Below are 24,704 nucleotides of genomic sequence, written 5' to 3' on the forward strand. Positions count from 1 at the left end.
GTGACAATTAAATCACATTATGTTCAGAATTTCCTGGAAATCAAACCAGGGCCCACAATGAGGACTGTGGTAAGGTAGCAGTTGTCCCCAAACCCATACAGCATTTGAATTTACAGGCAACTGATTTCTCTATTATTGTACTGGTTTTTGTCATTTAATATTGATATAAATCCATTGGCTGTAATGATGTTACTCCTGTGTTTTTACCAGTAAGCACAGCCAATTCAGGCAGTTTTCTGCATTTCAGAAAGCTTTCTCTTACGTTGCAAAATTGTAATGCTTTGGACAGGAAAAGGCATGGTGGGCTTTACGCTTGCAGAACATTTACTTTACTTGGAAATATGATTCAGCAGCTTCCATTCTCGTTTGGTTTACAACTTTGGTTTCATAATTACAAGACGGAAAGACTGATGTTAGAGAAGGCCTCTCAGGGAACTCCAAAGTGTGCTCACTGCTTTGTGACATTTTAGTTAGTTGTAATAAAGGTATTGCCCTACTGTTGCTTTACGAGCAGTAGGAACTGTACATCCAGATGGCCATGACATTCAGTGCTGTCTAACTAGGGGGTTCTCAGCTGATGGAATTGCATGAAATTAAGCACTTGTGTTGCAATGCATTCATTCATTGCAACTACCACTTCCCCCCCCCTCTAAGTTCAAAGCTCCAAAACACCCCCTTTCAGACCATCTCCCTCCATGGTTGGAAGGCAATGAAAATAGTGGTGGCGTGGGAGCTGGTGCACTCATCCTGTCTCCTCCATGTGCTTAATTAATCCTCTTTGCAAGGCCTGAAGACATGTATAATCAGGGCTCTATTTCAGCCGCAACTCACCAGAACTCAGTTCTGGCACATCTCAAGTGGCTACCATTGTCACTGTAAGAGAAGTTCTGGCACCTCTTTTTCTAGGAAAGTAGCACTGGGAGAATCCTTTAGGAATACATACACCGAAATAAGAGACAACTGCAACCAGAAGTAAAATATTTTATTATCTCATTCATTTCTCCTAAAAGGTAAGATTTCTTTCAGACAAAATATATAAAGCATTTAATGGTCTTTCTTTTGTTCCACCCACCCTCCCCCCATCTCGTCACCTGATAACTGATGTTCTGTTCTTTGAATCATCTTTAGCTCCAGCAAAGAACTAAGGCCTTGTCCATGTGTTTCAGGTTTTGCACAAAGTTACCAAGGTTAAAGACTGGCTTAAAACATGCACAACCAAACACAAAAAGGTTGGATTTCCAACTTGAGCAGCGCAGAAGAAAATGCAAGCCTGATTTTTATTACTGTGCCACGATGCTCACTAAAGAAACTGTTATGATGCTCCTTTCCCTTCAGGATCTGTACCATTCAGATGAAATTGCAATGAAAATCAATAGGAATTTGAACATTACTCCTAACCAAGCAGAGTGCATACCTCAAAAGGAGCTGAAAATTCTGTTTGCATGGGCAGGTAAAAGTTAAAATAAAACCCAAGGATGGTTATAAGTAATATGCCTCTATGTTGTGACTGCTTTAATTGGAATCACACTGAGTCCACCTCCACATGGCAAAATGTGTGCATTGTTTTGAGTTTTTCTCTATTTTGCAGCAGCCAGACATTAGGCATCTTGTTATTATTAGCACTGGCTAAACCACTCAATTTGCCATACAGAGAAGGTGTCATCATGCCCTATATTTGGGTGGGCAGGTTTCCGACAGCACAGTGGCAGATCACTCCAGGCCACTACTTCATTACAGGGAGCAAATGCCATAGGGACACTTGAAGCACATATTTGTGCATGCATAGCTACCCTAAACCTTGTTCAGAAGCACCAAGAGTTCAATTCGAGATGCAGGCACATTCCTGAAATATAGATATGTTGACAACTCAGACCTTCTGTAACCTGGGAGCTGTTCAATGAGACCCCCAGTTCTCTCCCACTACATGCTATGGGAGACAACCTTGCCACAGATCTTCTGACAAAGATCAGATCTTCTCATCCTGTGTCCACCTGCTCCATCTCCCAGCTCCACACAAGCATCCTATGCCCTATACAACACCTGGACCAACGTTCTCCCAGGGACTGATCCATTAATGCCCTCAATGGTCAAGACACATGATGAAGATGCTTCAGATTGTGTGATTTGAATTTCCAGTATATTAAACGCAACCACAGCTTTTAGTTCTGTTATCTTCTGGGAGAATTTTACTGTGTAGGAAGTGTTTAGCAAAGTTCTGCTAAATGAATGTTGGTCTCTTTTCTGTGCATCCCTCTCCCTCCTCATATTCCCTGAACTCTACTGTCTAGGGGTGTTCTCAACCACATTTTTCCATCTGCCACAAAAAAGAAAACTGTGTAACTGCAGTCCAACTGCATTTGATTTTTCTTGTTTAACCAATCTTTTACAAGAGCAGACGTCTAGGAACCTGGATCATAATCTACTGTTCAACTTCTGATGTTTAGAAACCTAATGGGTAGTATATAGTGTGCAAGGAAATGGGGAGCCAATCTTTCCTCCAGTGTGCAATGCTACTAATCCCTTTCTTTTTATTATTATTGTGGAGGGTGAATCACAGCCCTACTACCTATTTGCATGGAGATCCTCATCATTATTTCAACCAATCCATTCCTACAAAGCAAGAGCTCAATCTGACTGTTGTATCTACAAAACCTCCGTTATAAACATCTGGCAAAAAATGAATTGCTAAGTGATATTCTGAAACATTTTTTTAAGACCCCAAAGATAAGTCAATCAAGATAAACATTTGGTCCAAGTTCAGTTGTCATCTCTCCAATGGTAAAAAGACTAGTGGGCCCTGTTTCACTTGGAGATGGTGAGACAATCTGCACACTGGGAGAGCCAGCTGTATTGACCTCTTCACCAGCAACATCTCCCAGAATGGTTTATTCTTGCTGGTCTACAAACTCAGGATTTTAAGAGTTTGCTTTTCCTTCTCCTGAAGATTCAGGAGAACACAACCAATCTTGCATGCAGATCAGTGGTACACGCATCCCTTGCATTGTGGGATTGTGCCTCTTACAGAGAAATGAGGAAAAAATGGCAGGCAAGCTTGCACAGAAAGGCAATGAATGCTGCTATGTAAAGCCTAGAACAGAGCTTTCCAAACTGTGTTGACACGTCAGTGTGCTGACTGCAGGCAAATGTTCCCTGCGCTGCTCCTCAAGGCTGAAAAGAAGTTAGTTTCGCCTCTGGTTTGCTAGTAAAACTGAACTGCTGTGTTGCGAAATGATGCATGTCTAAAAAGTGTGTCACCAATGTGAAAAGTTTGGAAAGCTCTGACCTAGAATGACAAGTCCATGAATTTCGATGTTGAGCTGCAAGGATACTGATACAGCTTCCTTGCCCTTTTAGGGAATTAATTTCACTGCAGATTTTCTGTTAATTGATTCATACAAATGGTTCTTTGTGCTGAGAAGGAAGTGGCACTCTAGTGAAAAAGGCCAACTCTTCTTTTTTATTATTACGTTTATAATCCACCTTCCAAGGAGCTCCTAACCAACAAATCAACCCCATTCATCCTCACAACAGTATTGTGAAATTGGTAATGCTGAGAGTGAGTGGTTGGTTCACCGTCACTCAGATAACTTTGTGGTTGGGTACAGATTTGAAGTAGGCCCTCCCAATTCTCAAGCTTCTCATGCTCTTTCAGAAGAGATTGTTGTGCTAGCTTTCTCAAGAGAAACCTAATACTCACATTTTGGGGTCGCTGTCTAAATTTAAGCCCAGTGATGTGTGAATGTTGAATGTAAATGCAGAACAAAGACACCCAAGGCCCAGTGTTGCCCACATGTGACCTGAGAAGTTAGTAATGCGCAAGCAATGGGAGCAAGAAGTAAATTAAGACACATTCTCTCAAGGACAGAGCAAGAACGCCTGCGCGGATGAGTAGAGGAAAAGCCCAAGAGGGTTACATTGGGAGTGCAGCTCTCACAACTTCTGGCAAATGGCTGTGTCAACCACAAAAGTGTTTTCAAAATGGCGGATGTGATGACATGTCTCAGCAGCACGTCGGTGGATATCTGGAAGAGAGTAGAAAGAAATGTCAGATTAAGGCATGGTGTGGCGAGGAAAGAAGATGAGTGTTGAAATAGAACCGGTTCAAGAATCAAGGATGTTGAAGCAAGAGCACAAAAATAACCCCATAACCCCATAACCATTTTTTAAAAATTAGCCTCCATCAAGGCATTTATTCTATTAAAGAAATAAACTTATTTTTAAAGCACATAGCTTCAGTAATAAAGACTATCATAATGATACCCTTTACAAAAGCATACAGTTACTCCTACTGTAAATCAGCTAGATGAATTAACAGCCTTCCAAGGGGTTTTATGCATATTGTGTTGAGTTTAATGTTTTTACTGATTTTATTGTTCTAATATATTATTAGCGTATATTTTACTGTTTCCGACATTTGCTGTAAACCAACCAGTAGCCATGGTTGATGGGCAGTTAATAAATGTCTAAATAAAATAGTTATCCTCTGTGGAATTGCAAAGATAAATGCTGTTCTGACTTCAAAGCCCAGCTGAGCAGTGTAACTCCAGAAGCAACAGCAACAGCAAAAACTTACGTCTTCTCGCAGCCCTGCGCTTCAGCCTGTATATCTCTTTGTCCCTGCACAGGGCATAAATGTAGAAGCCAAGCTGGTCCACGTCAGTGACATGTTCCGTCACTATCATCTCCTCCTGGATCATGTAGGTTTGTGGCAGGTACGCCCCTTTCTGAAACCACAGAATTAAATTCACAAAATCTTAACTATTACTCAGATTATTTGATGAGGATCAAATTTCAGGGGGAAACTATGCCTGACAGCCATGATCTTTGCTCTTTAGAAATGATTTTATCAGGGCTTCAATATTTTGATCCAAGCAACATTCATTCATCTTCATCAGCAAAGGATTTAATTGGCATTTTGAAAACCAGCCAGGAGCAGCAGCACACTTCTGACAGGAACATCATTATTTTGTAAGCTTTCTGAAGACAATCAATACAAACAGGTATCAGGTGGAATTTTCTCATGGCTTAATTGGTTTTTATAAATCAAAAGGCCAAAAATGAACACATAGACCCTCTAGGGGGCCTCCACCTTTGTCCCCTGTCCTCAACCAGAGCCAGGGCCTTTTCAACACTGGCTCCAGCCTGGTGGAACGCTCTGCCTCATGAGACCAGGGCCCTGCAGGATCTGATTTCTTTCCGCAGGGCCTGTAAGACAGAGTTGTTCCCCCTGGCCTTTGGCTTGGAATCAATTTGATTCCCTCCCCCTCTTTCTTTTTTCCTTTCTCTTCCTGTGATGAGGCTGTATTTTAATGTTTTAATGTTGTATTTTAATCTTGTTTTTAAAGTTGTATTTCAATCAACTTGTTTTTATTATTGGTTGTTAGCCGCCCTGAGCCTGGTCTTGGCTGGGGAGGGTGGGGTATAAATAAAAATTATTAATATTTATTATTATAATAAACTTACATGGTGCCCTCAGTCTACGTTTAATTTGGAGGGCCACTATGGCAGGGACCTTTTTTCCCCCTTATGTTACTCAATGCAGTGCAACATACAATGATAATGAAATACTAGTTACAGATAGGTAGCCGTGTTGTTCTGCCATAGTCAAAAATTCCTTCCAGTAGCACCTTAAAGACCAACTAAATTGCAACTCATTACCAAACTTAAAACCATGGAGAGACCTGGTCTGAACAGAGACATTGGATTCTTATCTCATTATACATGACTAAGCCATTTTTCACCTTCTCACCCCTTGCCTTTTCCTGTAAGACCTATTGCAGTCGTTAAGAGTCGTCAACAGGCTCATCTCAGCTATCTGCCAATCTCCCATTCGCACCACCCTTCTGAGTAATACCCCTCCCCACCTTCTCACTATATAGAAGGATCTGGCAACTTCTGTTTCAGTGTATCTGAAGAAGTGTGCATGCACACGAAAGCTTATACCAAGAACTAACTTAGTTGGTCTTTAAGGTGCTACTGGAATGAAATACTAATATGACTAAGAGTGGGTGGTATCTGACTAATAGACTCCATCAGCACAAGGGTTTCCACTTGCACAGCAGCACTTTCCCTCTTCTCGCCCCGCACCCCATGCCCTCTAAATCTGTTCTGGGGATCCCCCCCCCAACACTCTGAAGCAGATGTGTGGAGGGTATGGAGCACACTCGGGGACAGCAGAGGAGGGGGACGTTCAGTTGCACAAGTGGAAATCCTTGTGCTGACACAATGCCCGATCGCTAATAATTGTTTTTTAAAAAACCATAGAGTTGAGGGGAAATGGCAATGATCTCACTGGGTTTCTTGGATAAATCTTTGTTCAAGAGCCTTGCTGGATCAAACCAAAGGACCATCTAGTCCTGTACCCTCTTCTCACAGCGAGCAACCATACGCCTGCAGGAAACTAGCAAGCTTGTCCTTCCTAGGATAGTTTATGCAATTATACACTTTTCCAATAGGAAGGTAAAAAGATCTAATCAAAACACTGCCGAATTTTGCTTACTCTCTTTAGAGCTTTCCCACTCCATCTCTAAAGCTGCAAGCTAGTTGGCCCTGGAGTGCATGGAGGAAAAGCACAAAGAGAGAGAGAGAGAGAGAGTGCACACTGAAGACGTTTTGAGAGGTGGTGGTTGTTTTTCTGAAGCAAATCACCTAGCGGAATTGGAAAACTGCAGTTCCATTTAGAGCCAGACCACCTTCTCAGTGTCGCTTTGTTTCTCAATGGTCTAAATGTAGCCACAGGAGGCTAGAATTATAGTTAAGAAGCAATAAATAGGGAATCAGAAATGATATTGCAACGTCACAGATGCACAATATGACTCTGAATGTGTCGGTGAAAGAAAACAGAACTAGTTTAATGAGCAGGGGTTAATGTTCTTCACCCCACAGGCTTCCAGCAAACAATATTAGGACAGAATAATAAAATATAGTTGGTTTTGAGCCTGCTAAGTGCAGGACTCTGTCCTCATTCATCTTTGGGTATACAAGAATCCTCATACTCAATCTGATCTGAATGACCAAATAGGTCAGATTGTGCCAATTCAATCCTTGCTCCTTAGAAACAAAGCAAAGAGACCACGATTTCTTTCTGGATTAGGTTGCCTTGTGCTGAGAAACGGGGGCAGTGCTTTGCAGTAGTTCTGCTTCAACTTGCCAAATTATTTTAGAAAATAGTTTGTGACTAGAAGAGAGTTCACTTCATTTCTGGGTGCTTGTGCTTCAGGGCCCCACAAGAGTCCTGCTCTGTTGCCTACGTGCTCTGAAACATTTACATGAAACCACAGAGTGAGGTCATCTGGAAGCTTTTCAGCGAAGTCAGTTTGTGGTTGACTCCCAACTTCTCATTTTCATTGACTCAGGGGAGGAGAAAGAGGTGTTAAATCAATACCTGGGCATATTAATAGAGCGCATGATACTCAGTACACTGAAATTCAACCCAAGCAAGATAGCGAAGCGAGTTGTGTTCAGCGTGTTCTGGAGAGGGTTGAACAATCAGGTTTGCAGTCTGGGGGTGCTTCTTGAACCATATTTGGCACAGGAGGTGTAGCCCTTTAGCACCTTTGCTGGGTGCTGACTGTGACGCTACCTGGACAGGAATAGCCCAACTTCAGTTATCCATGCCCTGGGCAACCTCCCAGTGTGTACCATGCACAGGACCAATGATGGTCTGTAAACTTCAGAGCTCAAAACTGAGCTGCAACACTGCTGAACTGCGATTAGGAAACAGGACGGTGTGTTGCCAGATTCACTGGCTCCCAGACCATTTCTGGGCACAAATAGAAGCAATGGTTTTTGACCCTTAAAACCTTAAATGGCATGAGATTGAGATGGTCCTTGATTATATAATGCCCTATCAAGAGAGGCTCACCTGGCAACTACCTAGATAACATTTTGGTGCCAGGTAGAGACCTTTTCATTTTGTTAAGCCTTTTCCTTCTATTTTAAGTTTCTGGTATCTGGGCTGTTTTTAGTCCTGCTTTATGTTTTATTAACCAACCCTCACTCCCAGCGCAAATTTTAAATCTGTTAGCCACCCTAAGATTACACAATTATAGGGCAGCATTAAAAAAATGAAATTAATTTTTAAAAGCAGACACCTGCCCCAACACAAGACCATCTACTAAGCAAACAAGCTTCCCACCAGCAAACTGACCTACACATTCCAAAACCGCAGAGGAGGCAAGCAGAGAGATCCCACAGTGATACCATCAGAATGGCATCAGCTGAATAGGCAGTTCCCCTGGCAAGCATCCCAAGCCACAGATGCCCTCCCACCCCACTTCCTGACCCAGTGATTGATTATCTCCTGGGAGATTAAGAAAACTCAATGGGAGCAGGGCATCTTAACACATTGCTATGCTGTTGTGCTGCCACATCAAGCTAAATCAATAGCCTGTTGTAAAATATTGCTGTCTCAGTCAATTAAGGAGAGTTCTCCAATGGCAGCAGAGCTGTTCTGTAAAAGTCAAGCTATCTGTTTATCTGCACCACGGAAGGAGATAGCATGTATGCGAGGCTGACTACGCATTTCCTGGCAATATCTATTTTTTAAATCCAAGGTTGGATGACTGACTATATCTATTTATTTTTATTTAAATATTGATAATCAACAGTTCTATAAAGTATATCAAGGCAGTTTACAACATGCAGGCAACCCCCTCATTTACACATGTTCAATTTGTGATGTCCCCACCCAGTGCACACTATTCAGGGGGTTCTCCCATCCCTCTCCCCCTCAACTAAGCAGCTGTTCCAGGAAAGAAAGTGAGGGGGAAAGTCCCACCTGCACAAGCAAAAGCCCTGGTGTTCGTAAGGTGAATCCTGCCCTGTGTTTCAGACCGTGCACAATTATTTTTATCTATTCTATTTCACGCGTCCGCTCCATTTTATCTTCAAAGCACCCCTGTGAGAATAAGGAACAATTCCCCCCTACCTTTACGTTAACCAACAGCTCCCAGAAACTCTGAGGTGGCATGACAGTGGTGGTGTTCAGCTCAATGACATAGCATTTATCCAAGCTGATGTCAAGGTAGGCAGTCAGACCCTGAAAGGAAAAACAGGCAGAATGAGCTCAAACAAGGGAGGCTATGTTGCTCTTGGTGAGAGAGCAGCAGAGGTTTCCTCCAACAACCCAGGATCCCTCAGCTTAAGCAACCTTAGTACCTCTCATGCAACATCAAAGATTAACCATTAGTGCATCCTCTTCTTGAAAGATCCTTCTAGTACAGGCTCTGCTTACAGGAGATACCCGTGACGTAATGTTAGGAAAAGGAACTGGTACACCTAACTGAGCAGGAACCTCTTTTGAAAGCTGTACTAAAAACATGGTCAGGAAAACTGCATCTCACGTGGGCTTCCTGTCCTGTCACTCCTGCAAGTCTCTGAAGCTGCTACAAGCATATTCAGGAGACTCCAAGGTGCAGCCCTTCCTCAGAAGCTGTCATAATATCCGTAGCACGTTGTTCGTTCCTTACCCTCTGAAAGTCATGGATAATATCTGCAGGGTCGCTTTCACCAAAGTGGGGCATTGGGATGCTGATCTGCTCATAATTCTCGCCGAGGTAAATCCTCACATTCTCATGCAGTTCCAGCTGCTCCCTCAGTTCGTCTACGTAGAAAAGCTGGCAGAGCATCTCCTGCTCCTGATCTTCCAGGCCATACTGTGGAAATAAAAAGGGTGGTCGTAAATGCAGGGGCTCTTTGACCTTTGTTGCAAGAGTCAGAGAAAAAGCTTTCACGCAGGAACAGCAGACAGTGCCTTATGCAGTGTTGGCCCACCAAATTCTGCATTAGCTGTGTAGGCTCCACTACGAGCTCTCCATTGTTTCAGACGTGTGTTTCCCACCCACCTCTGGAGAGACCAGGGGCTGAAGCTTGGGCTTTCTGCATCCCACACACTGAGCTAAGGCCCTTAAGATGAGGCAAATACAACAAACAACCTCAACATGGCTGCCTTCTGAAGCTGCTTTTCTTTTAAAACAAGCGACAGTTGGAGCTTTGTTGCACACATTTGCATATGATGTGCAGCTGGCTCCCAAGTGTGACTCTAAGTAAGTGCTGCCTCTCTGCCCAAAGCTTCTATGTAACTAAAAATAAAGCACATGATGAGTCTTCAACAACAACAACACTTCCCATTTTTCCTACCTCCTGTTCTCTGGGACCAGACAAGTCTCAGCTTCCCACCTGCGTTGCTTAAATATCACCTCACAGAACACATTTTACACAAACCTGCACCGTAGCGTACGTACAGAGCAAACTCTCCAGTGAGTAAAAAGAGAGCCAGGAATGTACTCAAGAAAGAGAAGTGCCAATGACAAAGGACTTGGAAATGAAAATGGCAGATTAATATTAAAGATGGGAAATTAAGTGCTGTGGTTCACCTCTCTCTCAGTCTCCACCCTGGAGTTCTCAGGAAAATTATAATCTGTCGGTACCATGGAAAAGGGATGGGAACATTAAGGTCAGAAGATTGTTGTTTAATTAATTCTTATGTATCTAACAGTTTTATTGTTTTGCTGACACTGCTTTGATATGAATTTGCCTTTGTCGTGTTTTATATTTTGATCTATGCTGCATTTTGTTATATACAGCAGAGATCTTTCATTCTGGCTTTTTGTTTTTGTCTGCTGTTTGGGGATCTGGGCTTCCCTAGGAAGCAAAAGTGAGCTATGAATGATAAATGAACCTGGGGCGGGGGAGAGATGAAGGAATCAAATGACTAATGGAGATATGGCAATAGGTTAAGTCAACATGAACTTTGAGAATCCTGGGGGGACGAGGTGGAGACCCTTCACAATGCCCCATACATACCTGATTTGGGAAAGTATAAGAGAAGTATCTGTAGACATACATCGATGTCAAAATCAGGCCGAGGAGCAACAACAGCATCATCATCGTCCAGTAGAAGATGCGACTAAGAGGCTTCCTGGTCTCCACTGGAAAAGGCAAGGGCTGCTCCTCCTGTTTAAAAGAAGGACACAAGGTAACAAAAATATTGGTATGGGCAATGAAAGACATGCTTAAACACTGATCAGGATTTCTCAGTGCTGAATAGAATATTTTCAGAAGATAAGATGAGTCAAGACGGCAATACAGAATAAAACACTTCAGAAAGTTTGTTTCCCATGATGAACAGCAGACCTTTTTCAGTTTTTTGATTATTATTGTTTCCAAATTGTGCCAAGCAAACAAAGCAAAGCTTGAAAACAGGTAGTCTGCAAACAGGTATGCCACTGCTAGTGTGTGATTTGTATTCTGTACTATATTTTGTGATGTAGTCAAGAGCAGTAAAGACAGTGTGTTCTGAACCAGGAAGGCCTCAACTCAAATTCTGCCCCTGCCATAAGCTCACTAGGTAGATTTGAGCAAGTCATTCTCCTTCAGCCTCAGCATCCCCGTCAACAATATGGACACTGTATTTACTTACTATGGAATCCCTATACAGATATGATGTTTCTACAGACCCTCCAAGTGTCCCTATTTTCCAGGGATGTCTCTGATTTAGAGAAGCCATCCCAGTTTCTGATTTGATCCCAGAATGTCCTGCTTTTCCTTAGGATGTCCCTATTTTCACTGGAGAAATGTTGGAGGGTATGGAGTTATTCACCACACAAACACCCCCAAGCCACCTGAAGGTAATCCTGTATAGGGAATTTTTTAAATGTTTTATTAGGTTTTTATATATGTTGGAAGCTGCCCAGAGTGCTGGGGCAACCCAATAAGATGTGTGGAGTATAAATAGTAAAATTATCATTATGGAATGGGATGTCTCTTTTTTCAATGGCTAAATGTTGGAGGGTATGTTTCTGCAGACCAAGTGGCTCATATTTTATTTGAATGCTGCCATTAATATTTTTGTCCCTGTTGAGTCTCTTGGACACACTACGGAAAACAATTAATAGTAATTACACAAACATCATGTTTTGTAATATTCAAAAACCATGTCACAAAAAATCAGAAAAGAATACATAACTTTTGATTTTAAAAAATTTCCACAATTTGTCCTCCTTAATTCATAGTCGTTTTGATCTTTGGCACTATTGCATAATCCTGTAACTTGTTTTATCTTCCCCAATATTTAGCATATAATAATTTTGTTGCTTCGTTTATATAATCAGGACTCAAAAGTAGCAGTGAACCATTTTTGTTTAGTTTATTTAGTTACAAAGAAGAAGGTGCAAAGAGCCTTGGGTGCTTTGCCCTCCCATCTCTTCCCCGCCTTCTTCACATGCAAAGGCTGTAGGTTGCAAACTCACATACAGTTCTGAATAAACCACAATTTCCTGTTATGTCCATAACTTGGGGAAACTGTGGTTTCTTCCGCCTGTACTTCACAAAACGACACCAAACTGGTTTCAGGTCCTGTTTTGCTAACTAACCTTTTTCTAATTTAAGCTTTGCACACTGCCTTGGACACATCTGAGGGGCAAAGATAAATGAATTTCAAACGGGCAACTGGAATCTGGCGTGTGGCATTACATCAGTGTTCCAGCGCTCATGAGATCAGCCTGCACAATGATAATGCTAATTCAACACAGTAACATCAGGCACACAGTCTAGGAAAACAATGAAGGGTCACTGCTGAGAGCAAGCCTGTGGCTGCAAATCCTTAAAACAAGGTACGGCTCAGGATGCACTGCACGAAAACATTAAATGAGCTCATTTGCAGCTGCCCCTGTATGCAACAGACATATGCAATTCGGCAGAAGCGAAAAGCGAGCATTCCACCGGGGCAGCAAGGAAGAAAAATAATAAACTAATCAACAAGGCAGGTTGTGTAGCTTGGCTGAGCTCCATGAACACCACAGATACTCCACAGTTCAGTTGGGAGTGGGTGGGGTGGGCATAGTCGGAGCTGGGAGGGCCCTGAAGTAAGGGGGTGAGAACAGTCTCCCTGGCTGACTTGCAGGAAGCATGCTCTGGCATTTTAAGTCCGTCCCAGTTGGCAGGCAGGATATATAGGAGTGTACGATCCAATAAAGAAAAAGGGTGGATCAGCTTGGTGCACAGTCTGCTGCAGAAAACCAAGCAGAGCAACGAGCGGCAGGCACAGAATGGCAAAAAACAAACAAGCTATGAAAAGGCAGGCTTTCCCAAACTTGTTATAAAACAAAAGGACCATGAAAAACATCTGGCCCGTTTTAGGGCAGGTTAATAAATTAACACACGCCAGGATTGACTGAGTTATTCTGAGACATTTTCTTCTTCTTCTTTCCTTGGAAACGATGCTAGATTGGTTCAGGGAGAAAACACGGATGGAAATATATTCATTATGAATAGGAAATCCGTCTAGAGCCATGTTTTTCCAGCTGTGGGTCAGGGACTACTAGGGAGCCTCAACCCACTTTCAGGCAGGAAGGCCTCTGCGCTATAACCCACCCAGCCCTGACTATGTGATACTTTGGGTTGGGCAGGTGCTAGCAGAAGCATCTCCAAAAGCGAGAGTAATAAACTGGGAATAGAGAAGATGGGGATATAACATGGAAGCTGTTAGGAGGAAGGAGTGAATGTAGAAGGCCCAGGTAGGAAGGATGAAAGAAACTGTCAGATTGGGGGTAGGCACAGAGTACAAGTGTGAAAGGAGATGGAGAGAAGAAGCTACAGGAGGCTACTCAAAATACTTGCGAGGAGCTTCTGCGTCATCACATTTTGCCTAAAACAAAAAGAATTTCAAGAGAACCCAATGTATGCGCTAAGCTTGAGTAAAGCTGACCTGTGGAACTCCCTGCCGCAGGGAACTCACAGTGGCAAAGAATCCATTTTTAAAAGAGGGGTTAGAAAGCAATAGAAAATGTTGCCAACAATTGCCATTTGTTTTATTACGTCTGCCTCCACCTCCGTTTTGAAACTGGCTATAACCTTGACACAGCTATTTTGTGATAGTTGGAGCCTCGGTATTTGTAGCCCTTTCAACTGGGTTCTGAGGGTGGAAAGTTTGAGAGCCTCTGGCCTAGAGCAAGTACCTCCCGCTCTTCCTTTCATGCCTCCTCTTCTTGCAGTACAGCAAACCTGACCCAAAATCATGAGAGGGCAAGAGGAAAATAACTCAAAATAAACCAGAGCCAATTTAAGGGGAAAATGCAGCACTCGCAGGTGAAATAAGGATGTTTGTGAAGGCAGGGTACAAAAGACACCTGGACCTCCTAAACAGGGTGGGTTGTATGCCTGTGTATTATATATACCGCATTTTTTGCTCTATAAGACTCATTTTTTCCCTCCTAAAAAGTAAGGGGAAATGTGTGTGCATCTTATGGAGTGAATGCACGCTGCACAGCTGTCACAGAAGCCAGAGTAGCAAGAGGGATTGCTGCTTTCACTGCGCAGCGATCCCTCTTGCTGTTCTGGCTTCTGCGATTCAGAATATATTTTTCATTGTTTTCCTCCTCCAAAAACTAAGTGCATCTTGTGGTCTGGTGTGTCTTATAGAGCAAAAAATACGGTAATTTATGTGGGTAATTTAACAGGGACGTGGGTGGCGCTGTGGGTTAAACCTCTGTGCCACTTGGGTTTGCTGATCAAAAGGCCGGCAGTTCGAATCCCCGCAACAGGGTGAGCTCCCGTTGTTCGGTCCCAGTTCCTGCCAACCTAGCAGTTCAAAAGCACACTGTGCAAGTAGATATATAGGTTCCGGTGGAACAGTAAACGGCGTTTCCGTGCACTGCTCTGGTTTCGCCAGAAGCAGCTTAGTCATGCTGGCCACGTGACCCGGGGGGGGGGGGCTGTCTGCGGAAGTGGACAAATGCCAGGTCCCTCGGCCTTCAAAGCGAGATGAGTGCCGCAACCCCAGAGTCGTTTGCGACCTTTTTATCAGCAGGAAATCAGTTGCCATTGATAAAGTTCAAGGTTAGATGTAATAAGCGACAGCCAAGCTTACAGTTGCTTGTATCTGGGCAGGTTTGATCAATGAGATTTCCGCTGATGTAAACAAGAGGAAGGAAATTAAAGCAAGTTTACCCAAGTTCAGTGCCATCAGAAAGCAGTCCTTTCATCTCCCCTGCCCACTTAGCTTTCCAAAGCTGTTTCATCTGTTTCATTTTTCAGCTTTTGCCATCCTAGACCATTTCCCCCAAATAAGGTGCAAAGGACACTCAGCCCCTTCAACTCTTATCACATTTTGGTCCTCTGTTGTTGTTTTTCAGGGATGGGAACATTCAATTACACAGAGGGAACGGCATCATTATTTATGACTTGCCCTGAAATCTTCCCATTTCTATTCTGCTGGGACCTCGATATTCTTTCCCCATTTATTTATTTCTTCTACTACAGTCTGCAGCTCCCAAAGGGCTTATATATTGTATTGTACTAAGATTGCAATATGAAAATGACCTCAGCTAAAATGTGCTCACAAAGAATGTGGGCATTTTGTGAGTTTGGCAGATTATTTCTGTTCTGCATTGAGAGCTTTGCAGGCAACGCTGGTTAAGAGCCCCCTGCCTAGAAAAAACACATGGGTTTGGAGAACAGGCACACCGTTTCCTGAGCGGCATAACAATGAATTCTTGAAGTGGTGGGCATATCCACCACAATCTCAGTGCCGCTATATGTCCTTAGCAAATGTTGCTAAGAGCTCTTCCAGACAACCCCATTACTCACCGTTCATCCTGATCTGTTTGAACAACATTTACAGAGGTCACACCACACTGCAGTTCATTCATTCCAATTTGCTTGCATGGAGGTTTTCCTGCTTTTCTTACCAAAAAAATTCCATGTTTCTACCATGGCTTTGTTGCACAAGAGCACCAGATCCACTAATTGCAGCTCAGCAGCAGAGCCTCTGCTCTGTAGTATTAGAAATTTCCACGTGCCAAACGCATTTTGCGACTTGTGCGGATCCAAATGCAACCACATGGAGATCTCTGGATGCCAGGTTGGTTCAGACATCTCCATCTGGCTGCCCCATCCCCAGCTTTCTTAAGCCAGGAAGCAGAAGAGCTTATTAATTACCTTTTTCTGCGAGGAGTACATGGTTCACCCCCTTCTCAGTTAATCCCTACAATAACCCTGTGAGGTTTAGAAGCTGTGACTGGCTCCAAGGTAACCCATTGAGGTTCATGGCTGAGTGGGGATTTGAATCCTGATCTCCCAAGTCCTAGTCGAGCACTCTAACCACTACACCGCTCTGGCTTCCTACAGTACTTTTGCCTAAATTCTGTAGGCAAATAAATAGGGGAAAGCAAAATGTCATTTAGAGAAGGATCTGATATATTTTCCTTGAAGCTTGAATTTGTTTTATTCTGGATTGTTTTAATGTGTTTGTAACTGCTTTGAGATTTTTTGTTCTTTGAAATATAAAGCGGTGTAGAAATGGAATGGGATGCGGGTGGCGCTGTGGGTTAAACCACAGAGCCTAGGACTTGCCAATCAAAAGGTCGGCAGTTCGGATCCCCATGACGGGGTGAGCTCCCATTGTTTGGTCCCTGCTCCTACCAACCCAGCAGTTCAAAAGCACGTCAAAGGGCAAGTAGATAAATAGGTACTGCTCCGGCGGGAAGGTAAACGGCGTTTCCATGCGCTGCTCTGGTTCGCCAGAAGCGGCTTAGTCATGCTGGCCTCATGACCCGGAAGCTGTACGCCGGCTCCCTCATCCAATAAAGCGAGATGAGTGCTGCAACCCCAGAGTCGGCCACGACTGGACCTAATCGTCAGGGGTCCCTTTACCTTTAGAAATGGAATGAAATAATTTCATTGACCCCTAGACATTCCATTGTGGCGAACGTAACGTTAAGGTGCCATTTGGCAATTAGTTTATATATCACTGCTTGCTTTGCCCAGGTTCAAACCCCAGCACCTCCAGGTAGGGCCAGAAATGTCCCATTTTTGAAAAGCTGGAGTGTCGCTATTAGTCAGTGTATGCCATTTGTCTTACCCAGTGGGTCATGTAACCCACTACTGGGCACAGCCTGATTTAATATGTGTTGCAACAGCAACACAATGACCGTACTAATGTATTAGTGAAGAAAAATTAAGAAGTGGGTCCCTAAAGGCATGTGTGAATTGAGGGCAGGTTCCAGGTCGGAAAAGTTATAGATTACTGGAGTGGACATCCTGAGCTAGGTGGAGGGGAGGGGAACTATTCTTGCTGCACATGTAAACTGCCTATAACCTCTCACCTTGTCCTCTCTAGCACCCAAGAACTCTTGCTGGCACCTGGCTTTGAGCTAGATCCTCACGACCCCAGGAAGTCTGGAGCACAGCCTTAACCCTATGGCTCTTGTTTCCTCACATCAGCAGAAACCAGGACGCAATTATGCATACAGGCTGTTTCAAAAGCTTTGCTTTAGAATAGAAAAGGTACTACATGCAGTCTTCACGGCAAGCAGTTTTTCAGCAGAGAGCATATGAAATGTGGTACTTGTGCAAAGCCACAGAGAGTCACAGACACTTGGGATCTCAAATGAAGACACTTGAAGAGAACAATCACAATGATGTGTCTGATTGCGTCCTTGACACCAGCCATGTGTTTTGAGAAACAATGCTCACCCACCTGCCCTAAGCAGAGGCTACAGGCAGCAGGCCATGCACAAAATACCCAATAAAGCTGCTTTTCTAATTAATGCATAGCTTTGTCACTGCACGAATGAAAGAGGTGGCAGGGTGCTGATTCGTGTGGGTGTGCAATCAGAACAAGGGAATTCAATAAAACCCTGGCTGCTTAACCCTTTTTCCTCTATCAGAGAAGTGCAGGATTATCAGCCCACAGTGGAAGACAAATGTACACCGTCATGTGGAAAGGGGAGTGGGTTGAGAGGGAGGCCAACACATGCAAATTCCCAACAGTTGTTTCCCCAGCCCCCTCAGGGTGACTCTAAAACTAGGAGGCAGAAACGGAGTCCCTTCATGTTGTTGGACTCTTAACTCCCACCAACCCTTCTCAGCATGCCCAATGCCAAGAGCTTATGGTCTGACAGCAGCTGGAGCCACCCAGATTTCCTTGTCCTGGAACCACGTTCCATAGCGGGAGGGAAGAAATTGCACAGGTGTTAAAGGCTTGTACCTTAAGTGACATTCAGTGGTGCAAGCCTGCTTGTGCAACATGACTTCTCCATCCTCCTCTGCCTCATCTCCCCCCACCTGGGTTTGCAGAGTTCCCCAACCTTCTGAAGCAGACTTTTGGGAGCAAAAAGGGGTTTCAGGTGGGAGGAGAGGAAGAGGAGCTTGTGCCTGCAGTTGTGCATGCAAAAGATTCGAGATCCAATCCCCAGCATCTCCAGGTAGGGCTAGGAATGTCCCCCACCTAAAATCCTGGAAAGCTGCTGTCAGTCAGTGTGGGCAACATGGAGCTAAATGGACCGATAGTGTGACTCTGTATAATGGAGCTTCCTATTCCCCTGTACAAAGCAGAAATGGGGGGAAGGTCGGATGAAATATGCTAGTAGATCTCTGAGTGACTTGAAGTAGATTAGCAAGGATTCTGACTCTGAATTCTATGGGAGGAGCCTCAGACAAAAGCTGTAGCCCAGCTTGCTCAATATCAGTCATCTAAACATCCTAGTAGTTGAGATACGACGCACTCAACTTGAAGTAAGAAAGTAAAATGATTGCATAATATTCATGTTGCTGCTCCTTTCAAATGCAAGCTGCATAGCTTGGAGAAGATACAGATTTGTGTTCGCTCAGTTTTATAATATTCATAAAATAAATTCTAGAGTAGTTTAAGTTTTTTTTAAGTTTTTTTATTGTAATAGTTTTTTAAGAAAAGGAAAAATAAAAACAACTTTTACAAGTCTCTCTTCACCTTGGATTTGGAAAAGGGCTGCAAGATGACTGCAAGGGAACACTAATCCTAGTACAGTGGTACCTCAGCTTACAAATGCTTTGGGTTACAAATGCTTCAGGTTACCGACTCCGCTAACCCGGAAGTAGTACCTCAAGTTAAGAACTTTGCTTCAGGATGAGAACAGAAATCGTGCGGCGGTGGCAGTGGGAGGCCCCATTAGCTAAAGTGGTGCTTCAGGTTAAGAACAGTTTCAGGTTAAGAATGGACCTCCAGAACGAATTAAGTTCTTAACCAGAGGTACCACTGTAGCGCATTCAATGGTGTTAGAAACTGTTATCTTTTTCTTCATTTTAACTGGAAAAAAACATGTCAGGAATCCCTGCCAGCATCTTCCTCATGGTACAGTGATATCACCACTGACCGTTGCCATGGAAAGTCAGTTTAGCACTATAAATTTACAAGTAGGCAAAACTGTGCCAGGAGCCTTCTCCAACATGAATATGGTGATAATTCTGGTTAGTCCACACAAGTGCAAAGAGGGGGGAAACCATGGAAAATACTATTCTGAAGGCAGAACCACAAGGTCTGATTTTTAAAAGTTTCTAGCCTTTAGGATTCTAAAGAGGAGTTTCAATGAGTTCACAGTCCTGCATAGCTCCTTGAATTTTCCCATAATAGCAAAGGCAAATGAAGCAAAAGATTTGAAATTGCGGAGTATATTACGAAAATTGTATCAATTTGCAAACTGCGTTGTGATTGCGGAATTCAGCTTTCCTAGGATCAGAATCTGGGTTAACTTGGTGCAGAATTGTTCTTTATCTGGGTAGAGAACTCCAAGCTACAAATCCAATGAGAACAAGTGCAGATCATACAGCAGGTATGGGGACTATAGCTTATTGGTAGAAGTGTGGTGCTCTGCATGCTGCACAAAAGATGTTTCCAGGTTCGATCTTGGCATCTCCAGGGCTGGGAACCTCTGGCCCTCCAAACTTGCTGAACTACAGTCCGTATCAGCAAACACAGCCAATGGCTGGGATGATGGAAGTTGTAGTTCAGCAACACTTGGTGGGCCAAATCTTTCCCACGCCTGCATTAAAAGGGTCATGGTGGGGAAGACAGAGAACAGCCACTACCAGCCTGACTGGGCTATGTAGCCCAATGGTCCGTATAAAGCAGCTTCTTCTGCACACCCAGTTCTGGCAACAGTGGGAGAGACCTTAATTTGTTCACTTCCTGAACCACTCAACAAGAACACATCTACAGGAACAAAACGGTAGGCAGCTGTCATTGCAACACACTCCCCACCCCTGCCAATAATTTAAGATAAATGGCGCATATATAAATGGAGGAATGGAAAAGTGCTTCCCCCGGGCTCCTTTGGGAAGGAGGATGCTATAACAGAACAAATGAACAAAAGGTGTGTGCTCTGTACAAAACTTTAAACTCAAATGTAGAAGAATCCTGGTCATCCAAACCTCCATTTTACAACGCTTCTCGTTTCTCAGTTTTCTGCGCATTCCTCGTGTCAGTGAAAGCCTCTGGAAATGCTCAGCAATCTGGCTGAATGAGAACATTATCTAAGCATGCTGGGTGTCCTGCAGGCTATTCATGGGGGCGGAGCGGGACAGCGAGTTAGAAAGAGAAATTGTGTGGAGTAAACAGAGGCGGTGCAATGCAATTTGCGGGAGTCAAGCGGAGATTCCTGGTGTGATGAAAACAGGGGCAGATATTATGCAGCACACACAAACGACAAAGGATGAAGTCAGGCTCCCATTATTTTAGAAGAGATCATGGAGGCAGCTTAGCACCTCCCCACCCACCCACTGGATAGGAACTGATATAGAGAGAAACACTAGCAAGAGCCCCCTGCGGTAAAGGACACAGCCACTATAGCCCAGAAACCTTTCGGCTGCTTCCCTCAGCTTTGTAACTGGATATTTTGAAATCTCGCCAAAGAATGCCAACCACTGATTCTATTCAAGGGGGCAGGAGAGGGGAAGAATCAACAGCAAACCCCAAACTCAGCAGGTCACAGTCAGCAGGGCAAACCCCAGGGGTGGAGGGAATCTAAACAGAAACCCAAAGCACCACTCACTGTGGAGATGCTGGTTTCTCAACTAGGAGAACCACAGCTGAAACAGCCTTTTTTCTAGGCCACGGATTGGACCCTGGGTTCAAAAAAAACCAACAAGCCCCAAATACTTTTTTTTTCAAATCTTCAACATGGGAGACAACAAAGGTCTAGCATGTCTGATAGCTTATCTCCATAGCTGTCAACGTTTCCCCTTTTTAAAGGGAAATTCCTTTATTCGCAAGAAAAGGGAAAAGTTGACAGCTATGCTTATCCCCCTCTTGCCTTGGCCCAGAAGCCCTTCCCTGATCAGCAGGCCCTGGTCCGGAGAGAACAGCATGGATCACCTCAGAGCAGTTTCTTGCTCAGCCTCAATCTACTTCGCACGGTTGTTGTTTTGCGAAGACCAAAAACGGAGGAAGGGAATAATTGCACTTCCTCGAGACTCTTGGTGGGATATAAATGTTGAGAAACAAACGCTCTGTGGGGAAAATATCTGCACAAGCTCAGGAGTTCTAAGACGTATTTTACAGTTTCCTAAAGCTGGGTTTTTCAAATGATGGTGCACGAATGGGGGGGGGGGGAAGAACTCGTGGTCAAAGCGCCTGTTTTTCCGGTCATTCCTGGAAAATAAATAAATAACCCGAGACTTCAGGGATGGGCAAAAGTTGCCTCCGCCTGCGGGGAGCTACGAGCTGCCTCTACGGCTGGGGCTGCTGGACTGTTGCTACAACTCGGCGCCAGGCCTCTTCCTGCTGTAACTTTCCGACTCCTCTCTCGCGTCCTACGGATGCAGGAGCCCAAGGCGGGCGCCTCCAAGTGCCTCCCCGGCCCCGCAACCGAGGGGCTTGGGCGGGCACCCTCGGGAGCCCCGGACCCTGCGGCAGAAGGGGAAACGCCGCGGGACAAGGCTCGCCAGCGAACGGGAAGGGCTGCGCGCCACGACGCGCCCTCTCGCCATCATGCGCCCCCCAACGCGCGATCTTGCCCCACTTTTCTACCACCGCACAGCCTCCCTTTGCAGAAAACGCGTTCATTTTCTGCCCTCCCTCGGGGGCGAGAGGGAAGCAGGCGACTTTCTTTCTTCCGCTCCTCTCGCCCGTCCGGCCGGTCGGCGCTTGCAAGGGAAAAGCCGGCAGGCAAACCCGTCCCGCCCCGGCCGGGCTCTGCAGCGGATCGCGCTGTGCATTCCAGGGGGCTCCGTCCCAAGCAACTCTCCGGGGCTCATTTTCTTTTCAAGTCCCCCTAATGGAACCCATCCCTTGACATCGAAACGCTTTCCCTTTATTTAATGTGTTGTTGTTATTATTATTATCATTATCCTTTGAGCTAAAGGCGCTCCCAGCCGCCGCCACTCACCAAGTCGTGGGGCAAGAGGACCTCGGCTTTGGCTCCATAGTTGGCTCCTGTTGCTGCCGCCGCCGCCGCCTCTTTCTCGGGCTTGAGCCCCGCCGCCGGCTGCTGGAAGCTGATTTTCACCATGGCTGAGCAGGGGCAGCAGCAGCAGCGTCCGAAGCGAAACCCGACGCCTCGTCTGCGCTCGACGCGGCTCTCTGGACCATCCGTCGAGCCCACCCCGCCGCCGGGAGGAAGCGCCGGAAGTGCAGCCTTAGCTCTCCGCCCCCCCTTCCCGCGTCTCTCTCCCCCCCCCCCCCGCCTTCGCGGGAGAAGCCAAGAGTTAACGAGGCTCCGCGGACGCGCGTCTTGCGCTGGCGAGCGAGCAGGTGGCCGCTAGAGTCCGCGCTCAGGATGCACTCCAAAGTGGCTCAGGGAAAGCGAGAGAGCGAAGGCTCCTAGCTTCGGAGCTCTACGGTCTCTCTCCGCGGTTGGAGGCAGGGATGCTTGTGAATGATGGTTGCTGGTGGGGCTCAAGTGGGGTGAGTCCTGCTTGTGGGCATCACTTGTTGGCCACCGTGGAAGAACAGGTCGCTGGACTAGACAGGCCTTTTGGCCTCACCTAGCAACAAGTACTGGTGCTGGAGGAGACTCTTGAGAGTCCCATGGAATGCAAGAAGATCAAACCTATCCATTCTGAAGGAAATCAGCCCTGAGTGCTCACTGGAAGGACAGATGTTGGGAAAGGTTGAGGGCACAAGGAGAAGGGGACGAAGTGCCTGGCGTGCTCTGGTCCATGGGGTCACAAAGAGTCGGACACGACTAAACGACTAAACAACAGAGGCAGTGGAAGACAGGAGTGCCTAAACGACTAAACAACAAACAACAACAAAGCAGCAAGTACAGTATTTGTTGTTTAGTCGTTTAGGCACTCCTGTCTTCCACTGCCTCCCGCAGTTTGGTCAAACTCATGCTGGTAGCTTCGAGAACACTGTTCAACCATCTCGTCCTCTGTCGTGCCCTTCTCCTTGTGCCCTCCATCTTTCCCAACATCAGGGTCTTTTCCAGGGAGTCTTCTCTTCTCATGAGGTGGCCAAAGTATTGGAGCCTCAGCTTCAGGATCTGTCCTTCCAGTGGTCACTCAGGGCTGATTTCCTTCAAAATGGATAGATTTGATCTTCTTGCAGTCCATGGGACTCTCAAGAGTCTCCTTCAGCACCATAATTCAAAAAGCATCAATTCTTTGGCGATTGGCCTTCTTTATGGTCCAGCTCTCACTTCCACACATCACTACTGGGAAAACCATAGCTGTAACTATGGACCTTTGTTGGCAAGGCGATGTCACTGCTTTTTAAGATGCTGTCTAGGTTTGTCATTGCTTTTCTCCCAAGAAGCAGGTGTCTTTTAATTTCATAACTGCAGTATCAAATCAAGTAAAACAATGGAAATAAGATCAAGTAAAACAATAGACATACTTCACTAACGGACCAATCACGTCGGTTCTGTCCCGTCCCCACAACAAAAGTCCAGGCTTCTTCTTTAGTGATCAATCGTAGCTGAGTAAGATTGTCTTCCATAAAAACGCGCCGGGCTCCGGAGGGTCGCGCAGAGCTTCCTGAAGCCTGTATTCGCCCCATAGGACGCACACACATTTCCCCTTCATTTTTGGAGGGGGAAAAGTGCGTCCTATAGGGCGGAAAATACGGTACATAATAACCAAAATTCCCAGTGACTCCCTCACATAAAATATAATATCTAAATTACAACAGCTGCATAATCTTTTGCATTTCATGATGAAACCAGAGTTGTTTTCTTTCTAGCAATAAGGACCAGAGGTAACTGAAGAGTGTCCAGCCCAAAGCAAGAGGTGGCATATAGAATCATAGAATTGCAGAGTTGGAAGGGACCCCAGGGGTCATCTAGTCCAACCCCCTGCAATGCAGGAATATCAGCTAAAGCATCCATGACAGGTGGCCATCCAACCTCTGCTTGAAAACCTCCAAGGAAGGAGAGTCCACAACCTCCCGAAGAAGACTTTTCCACTGTTGAACAGCCCTTATTGTCACAACATTATTTCTGATGTTGAGACAGATATCTTTTGCACTTGGATTTTTCACAATACAAGGTTCAAGGTGCCCTCAAACCTTGTCAGTGTGTGCCGCAGTTAGGTCATTATGACACTATCGTACTTAAAAACTCATCTACGCCTATTAATCCAGAAGCAAATAGTAATCTACAGGTAAAGCTCTAGTTAATAAATTTGCAAACGTAAGTATATTTGAGAGTGCAGCACTGAATTCAGAAGAGAAGAAGAGTTTGGATTTGATATCCCGCCTTTCACTCCCCTTCAGGAGTCTCAAAGCGGCTAACATTCTCCTTTCCCTTCCTCCCCCACAACAAACACTCTGTGAGGTGAGTGGGGCTAAGAGACTTCAGAGAAGTGTGACTGGCCCAAGGTCACCCAGCAGCTGCATGTGGAGGAGCGGAGACACGAACCCGGTTCCCCAGATTACAAGACTACCGCTCTTAACCACTACACCACACTGGCTCAGGGATTTTTTTGGCATAGGGGTCCATCTTTGTGCA

General features: G+C 45.0%; 1 protein-coding gene and 1 long non-coding RNA gene across 2 annotated transcripts; one reads left to right on the plus strand and one right to left on the minus strand.

The window, feature by feature from the left end:
• Positions 1-964: 964 nt before the first annotated feature.
• ITM2C (integral membrane protein 2C) lies at positions 965-22,424 on the minus strand. The gene is made up of 6 exons (XM_083506614.1): positions 22,143-22,424; positions 10,807-10,956; positions 9,471-9,656; positions 8,930-9,040; positions 4,574-4,724; positions 965-4,022 (listed from the first exon to the last, which is right to left on the minus strand). The coding sequence occupies exons 1-6, from the start codon at positions 22,263-22,265 to the stop codon at positions 3,931-3,933; spliced, it is 813 nt and encodes a 270-aa protein (XP_083362740.1). The 5' UTR covers positions 22,266-22,424; the 3' UTR covers positions 965-3,930.
• LOC310708407 lies at positions 4,731-7,160 on the plus strand. The gene is made up of 2 exons (XR_014527006.1): positions 4,731-5,581; positions 6,004-7,160. It is a non-coding gene; the product is annotated as an uncharacterized lncRNA (long non-coding RNA).
• Positions 22,425-24,704: the final 2,280 nt, after the last annotated feature.

The sequence above is a fragment of the Podarcis liolepis genome (genome assembly GCF_965112155.1).
Source record: "Podarcis liolepis genome assembly, chromosome: 5".
Classification (NCBI taxonomy): Eukaryota; Metazoa; Chordata; class Lepidosauria; order Squamata; family Lacertidae; genus Podarcis; species Podarcis liolepis.

Bases quoted from the DNA above. Each gene is read 5' to 3' on its own strand.
- ITM2C (XM_083506614.1), bottom strand. From the start codon at position 22,265: ATGGTGAAAATCAGCTTCCAGCAGCCGGCGGCGGGGCTCAAGCCCGAG. The intron at 9,657-10,806 runs GTATGTATGGGG...TTATTTCCACAG, and splicing joins CTTATACTTTCCCAAATCAG to TATGGCCTGGAAGATCAGGA. The intron at 4,023-4,573 runs GTAAGTTTTTGC...ACTCTCTTCCAG, and splicing joins GCGCAGGGCTGCGAGAAGAC to ATATCCACCGACGTGCTGCT.